The following is an 8,353-nucleotide window of genomic DNA, read 5'->3' as shown; positions in this document are numbered from 1 at the left end:
AAGGGCATCTGCTCGGTCGGGATGTGGGGAGGTTCTGAAAAACCGAGGCGGAGGACGAGAACTGAATTCTATCCTGTACCCGTGAGACAAAATGTCTGCTACCCACCGGTCTTTGACCTGTGGCAGCCAAATGTCGCAAAAGCGGGAGAGCCTGCCACCGACCGAGGATGCGGAGGGATGAGGCCGAAAGTCATGAGGCAGCCGCCTTGGAAGCGGTTCCTCCGGTTGCTTTCTTGGGGCGTGACTGAGCCCGCCAGGAATCTGAGCTCCTTTGCTCCTTCTGAGTCCCTTTGGACGAGGAGAAATGGGTCTTGCTGGAGCCTCGAAAGGACCGAAACCTCGACTGCCACTTCCTCTGTTGAGGTTTGCTTGATCTGGGCTGGGGTAAGGAGGAGTCCTTACCCTTGGATTGCTTAATGATTTCAGCCAATTGTTCACCAAACAGTCTATCTACAGATAGCGGCAAGCTGGTTAAACATTTTTTGGAAGCAGAATCCGCTTTCCATTCCTTTAACCACAAGGCTCTGCGCAAGACAACAGAGTTGGCAGACGCAATTGAGGTACGGCTCGTAGAGTCCAGGACAGCGTTGATAGCGTAAGTCGCAAACGCAGACATTTGCGAGGTTAGGGACGCTACTCGCGGCACTGCTGGACATATGATAGAGTCCACCTGTGCCAGGCCAGCTGAAATAGCTTGGAGTGCCCACACGGCCGCGAATGCTGGAGCAAACGACGCGCCGATAGCTTCATAGACAGACTTTAACCAAAGGTCCATCTGTCTGTCATTGGCATCTTTAAGTGAAGCCCCATCTTCCACTGCAACTATGGATCTAGCTGCAAGCCTGGAGATTGGGGGGTCCACCTTTGGACACTGGGTCCAGCGTTTGACCACGTCAGGGGGAAAGGGATAACGTGTATCCTTAAGACGTTTGGAGAAACGCTTATCTGGGTAGGCATGGTGTTTCTGGACTGATTCTCTGAAGTCAGCGTGGTCCAGAAAAGTACTCAGTTTAGGCTTGGGATACCTGAAATGGAACTTCTCCTGCTGTGCAGCTGCCTCCTCTGCAGAAGGGGCAGGGGGAGAAATATCCAACAGTCTATTGATGGCCGCTATAAGGTCATTTACCATGGCGTCACCATCAGGAGTATCCAGATTGAGAGCGGTTTCAGGATTAGACTCCTGATCACCCTCCTCTGTCTCATCATGTAGAGACTCTTCTCGCTGAGACCCTGATCCGCGTGATGACGTGGGGGGTCTCTCCCAGCGAGCACGCTTAGGCTGCCTGGGACTGTCATCTGAATCAGAGCCGTCAGGCTGAGATGCCTGGGACCCCCTTGAAGCACTGATTAACTCCAACTGAGGGGGACCGGGGAACATTGCCGCAGCAGTGTCCATGGACTGAGTAACTGGCCTGGCCTGCAAGGTCTCTAGGATTTTTGTCATAGTGACAGACATCCTGTCAGCGAAAACAGCAAACTCTGTCCCCGTCACCGGGACAGGGTTCACCGGCGACTCTGCCTGGGCCACTACCACCATAGGCTCCGGCTGACGAAGTGGCACAGGGACCGAACATTGCACACAATGGGGGTCATTGTAACCTGCCGGTAGATTAGCCCCACAAGCAGCACAAGCAGCGTTCACAGCCTGTGTCTTGGCACCCTTGCGTTTTGCAGATGACATGTTGTCGTCTCCTCAGAGCAATAGGGGTATACAGCCAAGAAGCGACTTTACAGTGCAATATATATAGATATATCTGGTACAGGAAAAAGTACACCAAATAACACTGTGGCACTAGTGGGGCCAGCACGAATGTGCTGCTTACCGCCCGCTTAACGCGGGTGTGTGGTCGCCAGAAATCCCTTGTCTGGGTCTCCCAGAGCCTGTCTCCGTTCCCCAGCCAGACTGCATGCAGGAATGGCTGCCGGCGTCTCTGTGGAGGGAGGGCGGGCCCTGGGTGTGCTCAGACAAAAAGCGGGAAACCTGCGTCCCCCTGTGCTCAGTGAGAGGGCTGGAGCATGTAAATAAGGCTCCAGCCCTCGGCGCTGACGATTGCACAACGCCTGTCCCCTTCCCTGATTGACAGGGAGGGGGCGGGAACGAAGCGGAGCTAGGCCGCAAAAGCCGGGGACTAGATTTATAAGCGCCGCCGTCGTAAAAGCACGGTCGGCGCTAAGTCCCCGGCGCACTACAAGTCCCAGCCGCGCCGCCGCTCCCGGAGCGGCCGGCGCGGTAGTTCCCAACACATAAAGTCACTCAGCCAAGCTGCAGTGACTCAAACCCCAGCGCGCAGCGCTACTGTCCCCGGCGCACTAGCACACCCAGCAAGTCTGGAGTGTGCGCGGCCAGTCCATAGGGGGACACAGAGTACCTGAATGTTGCAGGGCCTTGTCCCTGAACGGTACCCCGGCTCCTTATCCAGCAGGTTCAATGGGTCTGTGGACGGAGCCCGGCCTCAGGGCTTGGGGGCCGGTAAGATCCCACTTCCTCAGAGCCCCTTCAGGGGGAAGGAAAACAGCATGTGGGCTCCCGCCTCCGTACCCGCAATGGGTACCTCAACCTTACAAACCGCAAGTGGGGTGAGAAGGGAGCATGCTGGGGGCCCTAGTATGGGCCCTCTTTTCTTCCATCCGACATAGTCAGCAGCTGCTGCTGACTAAACAGTGGAGCTATGCGTGGATGTCTGACCTCCTTCGCACAAAGCAGAAAACTGGTGAGCCAGTGATCCCACTGGGGGTGTATAGCCAGAAGGGGAGGGGCCTTACACTTTTTAGTGTAATGCTTTGTGTGGCCTCCGGAGGCAGTGCTATACACCCAATCGTCTGGGTCTCCCAATGGAGCGCCGAAGAAAGGAAAGGCAGCTCATGGAAAAGATGGGTGGCTGTCACACATACCTGTGAAAAGAGCAGACACGATGATTAGATGATAGCGTTTAGAAATGATGAATGAATAGGTGCATAATATGGAATTCAGCCTAATTCATTATCTGCACACTCATAGATCCACACGCCGCCATCATAGGGATGATCCATCTGAATCTACAGAGCGGGAGATGAGTGGATCAGATGGAAAGTCACTATAAAACAACGGGGTAGAGAGATGGCAGCTCAGCAGGATGTAAAGTAATAAATCGCTGACAGCTGCTGATCAGGAGTCACTCCGGGCAGGAGCGTGCAGCTTCATGTATTTCTATGCAGGCGGGGCCGGGTGATGGCACACGATTTTATCCAGCGACAGCTCTATGGCCCCCATATTGGGAGTGGCTGTGAGGCTGCCCGGCCTCCATTCCATCCAATAAGCGGCTACTAATACTAGAGACACCCAGTGATGAGGATGTTCCCCCAGCCTCTACAATAACTCATGGTTTTGCCATTGTCCGCTGTGGGGGGAGGTTCCTGCTGCAGGCAGTTCGGCCCAGGATGGGAGGATTTTTACAAAAGGCAGCAGATTAAATGTCGGATGTCTGTGCACAGACATGGGCACTTCTGTCCACATTTATTTAACCCCTTAGCCCAAAATGCTGGGGTTGTGTAGAAGCTCAGGAGCTGCGCTCTCTGTGCACAGTAGATGCTGGCTGTGTTACGCGGCTCTAATAGCCGAGTGCTAATGTTAGCCATTTTAATGTCACTGTCCATCTCGGATATTAGAGTTTCCCCACAATGTAATGCGGAGTTACCGGCTGTGCAGCGTCAGCACAGCCATACTGCAGATAAGGAATACGCAGGCCGGGGCTCGCCGTGTCCAGAGACGTCCGGCCCGGGGAAAAGGCCCTCAAATCTGCGGTGTGCGCCCAATGTGGAGACAGTCCGATCCCCACACAACAGAAAATGGAGACTCCAATCTCAACATAAATTTTTCACCTCTGAAACTGAGGACTTTTTTTTTTTTTTATCACCGTGATCGCACCGACCTGCAGAATAGTTTCCGGATCGCTTTACTGCACAAACGCTGCAAAAACACTGGAGGAATTGCAGATTTTTTTTTTCTTATTTTTCGGTACATTATATGGTAAAATGAAGGATGTAAATGAAAGCTGCAACTCGTCCTGCAAAAAATAGAGGCCTCGTATGAGAGGGCGACAGAAAACCAACATCGGAATTTTGGGAAAAGAAGGGAAAAAAAACGCTCAACTGAGATCCCGGGGAAAAGTCTGTCCATGGCCAAGATCACACGAGCGCATGAAAAAGCCTCATCTGTGGTCCGGATCGTCACCATCCAGCCCACACCGCCAATATGTCAATAACTGCAGCGAGCAGTGACGTGCGGACACCGCCGCCCTCCTGTCCGTGCTGCACCCGCTCCTCTGCACTGACATATACAGCAGTGAAGAAGAGCAGTGCGCCCCACCACCCTGTGCCAAGAAAGCGGAGTGCCCCGCCGCATTGTGCAAAAATAAAAGCACCAGACCCTGCCAAGGAGAGCAGAGTGCCCCGCCCCACCGGGCCGAGGAGAGCAGAGTGCCCCGCCCCACCGGGCCGAGGAGAGCAGAGTGCCCCGCCCCACCGGGCCGAGGAGAGCAGAGTGCCCCGCCCCACCGGGCCGAGGAGAGCAGAGTGCCCCGCCCCACCGGGCCGAGGAGAGCAGAGTGCCCCGCCCCACCGGGCCGAGGAGAGCAGAGTGCCCCGCCCCACCGGGCCGAGGAGAGCAGAGTGCCCCGCCCCACCGGGCCGAGGAGAGCAGAGTGCCCATCCCCACCGGGCCGAGGAGAGCAGAGTGCCCCGCCCCACCGGGCCGAGGAGAGCAGAGTGCCCCGCCCCACCGGGCCGAGGAGAGCAGAGTGCCCCGCCCCACCGGGCCGAGGAGAGCAGAGTGCCCCGCCCCACCGGGCCGAGGAGAGCAGAGTGCCCCGCCCCACCGGGCCGAGGAGAGCAGAGTGCCCTGCCCCACCGGGCCGAGGAGAGCAGAGTGCTCCGCCCCACCGGGCCGAGGAGAGCAGAGTGCCCATCCCCACCGGGCCGAGGAGAGCAGAGTGCCCATCCCCACCGGGCCGAGGAGAGCAGAGTGCCCCGCCCCACCGGGCCGAGGAGAGCAGAGTGCCCTGCCCCACCGGGCCGAGGAGAGCAGAGTGCCCTGCCCCACCGGGCCGAGGAGAGCAGAGTGCCCATCCCCACCGGGCCGAGGAGAGCAGAGTGCCCATCCCCACCGGGCCGAGGAGAGCAGAGTGCCCATCCCCACCGGGCCGAGGAGAGCAGAGTGCCCCGCCCCACCGGGCCGAGGAGAGCAGAGTGCCCTGCCCCACCGGGCCGAGGAGAGCAGAGTGCCCTGCCCCACCGGGCCGAGGAGAGCAGAGTGCCCTGCCCCACCGGGCCGAGGAGAGCAGAGTGCCCTGCCCCACCGGGCCGAGGAGAGCAGAGTGCTTATTTTTATATACTTGAAAATTTGGACAAGCACATGGATTCTGCCCATGTGCTATCCATGAAATATCCCCCCCCTCTGCTTAGGCCTCTTTGCACGGGCCCCCCCTCTGCCCAGGCCTCTTCGTACGGGTCCCCTAACCCCAGGCCCACCCCTCTGCCCAGAAATTGCTCAATGCATCTCCGTAGTTGGCGTTGCACAGATGCGCAGGCCCTTGTTGGGCGATGGCGGCCCTCCCTATGGTTAATGCTTTTCGCCTGCAGGTTTTGTTGGGATAAGTGCGTGGCGGAGCGTGTGCCGGATCCTGCACCGAGGGCTCTGCTACCACGTTGTGGGGGGTTTCTAGTTCATCCAGTGAGCGGTGGGGGGGGTCTATGGCTGCATATTCAGTGAGCGTCACATAAGAAGACACACACTTTACAACAACGCTTATGATACTTCTGTACAATATACTGTATACAGAGTTGTCCGGGATGTGTGTCCATCCTCAGCACACATCACTATCGAACCAGCGCCCCCGGATCCGAGGTCTAAAGGAAAGGCCCTAGGGCCACAAGTCCTGGACAACCCCTGTATTCTGCACTGAACGGTGGACACAACCCACAGTATACTCCACGGCCGAAAAATTGGATCAAATTTTTTTTTTTTCTTTTTTTTAATAAAGTTTGTAATCCAATGGACACACAAAAAAATCCAGGATGGGAGAGGGAAAAATCCATAAATTAAGAGGTGTCTGAAAAAAAAATGAAGAAATATACGGGAAACGTTGGGGGAGGGGCGGTTAAAAAGTCTTCTGTCCAAGTGTGTAACGTTTCCTCACAGCCTGCGATGAGCGGAGAAATGTCTTCATGAAAAGCACTTACAAATGAGGGACGATACGTCTGAGTATGAAAATAAGATTCTTTCTGAAAACACATTTTTGGCACAGATTAAAAAAAATGTAGTTATGTCGTGGGTTCTGATTCTCTAAAGTCAGTATTATATATATTTATATATATATAATATATATTATATACTTATATACACACAGCATGGAGAGTCCTAGAATAGCCCAGGAAAGGAAAATAGATCTCCCTTTGTGTTTTCCCCATGTAAACTGTACAAATGGAAAGGAGTGAGAAGTCCTCGGAGCAGACCATGGCGGCGACCGGCCGCCGCTGTCCCCATTCTTCGTCCTCGGCGCCTCTGCCCGGTCCGGATTCCAATATTCACAGGTTTCTGCTCATTAGTCCATTGCATCCAGCTTCTCTATATCACAGCATGTCGCTCAAAATATGACACACGCAGGAGGGGGAATGCTGTACAGAGGTCCATGTCACTAATTTAGTGCAAAGGCAGGTTCAGCTTCTTTTTTTTCTTCTCTTTTTTTTTTCTTCTTTTTTTAATAAAAAAAATAAAATAAAAGTCAAGCGCACAAATCACAGCCACCATCTTGGACGCCCGGCTCTGGGCGTGGAGTCTCCTGTGACGTTGCATCGAGCCGCCTGTGTGCATTAGCTTGTCCATAAGCAACATGTAAACATCCTGGGAAGCAGCAACGCCGGCGGCTCCGTCCAGCGGGACGCGAGTCCTCCGCAGCGGACACAGCACTCAGTCAGGGCGCAGAATGCGGTGGGTGGTCTCATGCCGATGCAATGACGATCATTAGATGAGGAGAGATGTTGGAGATGCTGGCGAGTAAGTCCGGGGCGAGGCGAGACAAGTGACTTTCTGAGAATTCACAGGGCGGGAAGATCTGCAGGACGTAGGCCGGCTGCGAGAGGAGACAGAAGGAGAGCAGGTGATTGCATGTGTGCCCGCTGCAGAGGGGGCCGCGCACACACACGGGGGGCACGCACACACACACACACAGGGCGGGAAGATCTGCAGGACGTAGGCCGGCTGCGAGAGGAGACAGAAGGAGAGCAGGTGATTGCATGTGTGCCCGCTACAGAGGGGCCACGCACACACGGGGGGCACGCACACACGCACACACACACACAGGGCGGGAAGATCTGCAGGACGTAGGCCGGCTGCGAGAGGAGACAGAAGGAGAGCAGGTGATTGCATGTGTGCCCGCTGCAGAGGGGGCCGCGCACACACGCGCACACACACAGGGAGGGAAGATCTGCAGGACGTAGGCCGGCTGCGAGGGGAGACAGAAGGAGAGCAGGTGATTGCATGTGTGCCCGCTGCAGAGGGGCCACGCACACACGGGGGGCACGCACACACGCACACACACACACAGGGCGGGAAGATCTGCAGGACGTAGGCCGGCTGCGAGAGGAGACAGAAGGAGAGCAGGTGATTGCATGTGTGCCCGCTGCAGAGGGGGCCGCGCACACACACGGGGGGCACGCACACACACAGGGCGGGAAGATCTGCAGGACGTAGGCCGGCTGCGAGGGGAGCCACAAGGAGAGCAGGTGATTGCATGTGTGCCCGCTGCAGAGGGGGCCGCGCACACACGAGGGGCACGCACACACACACGCACACACACAGGGAGGGAAGATCTGCAGGACGTAGGCCGGCTGCGAGGGGAGACAGAAGGAGAGCAGGTGATTGCATGTGTGCCCGCTACAGAGGGGCCACGCACACACGGGGGGCACGCACACACACACACACACAGGGAGGGAAGATCTGCAGGACGTAGGCCGGCTGCGAGAGGAGACAGAAGGAGAGCAGGTGATTGCATGTGTGCCCGCTACAGAGGGGGCCGCGCACACACTGGGGGCACGCACACACACACACAGGGAGGGAAGATCTGCAGGACGTAGGCCGGCTGCGAGAGGAGACAGAAGGAGAGCAGGTGATTGCATGTGTGCCCGCTACAGAGGGGGCCGCGCACACACTGGGGGCACGCACACACACACACAGGGAGGGAAGATCTGCAGGACGTAGGCCGGCTGCGAGAGGAGACCGAAGGAGAGCAGGTGATTGCATGTGTGCCCGCTGCAGAGGGGACCGCACACACGGGGGGCACGCACACATGGGGAGCACGCACACACGCACGCACACACA

General features: G+C 56.7%; 1 protein-coding gene across 4 annotated transcripts in view; it reads right to left on the bottom strand.

The window, feature by feature from the left end:
• Positions 1-5,887: 5,887 nt before the first annotated feature.
• Positions 5,888-8,353, bottom strand: part of SPEN (spen family transcriptional repressor) — a 106,487-nt gene continuing 104,021 nt past the window's right edge. For all 4 annotated transcript variants that reach the window (XM_075328160.1, XM_075328162.1, XM_075328161.1 and 1 more), the window contains one exon: positions 5,888-7,106. In XM_075328160.1, the coding sequence (XP_075184275.1) occupies positions 6,975-7,106 (132 nt within the window). In that variant the 3' untranslated portion in view covers positions 5,888-6,974. The remainder of the gene's footprint in view (positions 7,107-8,353) is intronic.

Source organism: Anomaloglossus baeobatrachus, chromosome 11, assembly GCF_048569485.1.
Source record: "Anomaloglossus baeobatrachus isolate aAnoBae1 chromosome 11, aAnoBae1.hap1, whole genome shotgun sequence".
In the NCBI taxonomy this organism is placed as follows: Eukaryota; Metazoa; Chordata; class Amphibia; order Anura; family Aromobatidae; genus Anomaloglossus; species Anomaloglossus baeobatrachus.
This window is presented reverse-complemented; position numbering and strand designations above follow the sequence as displayed.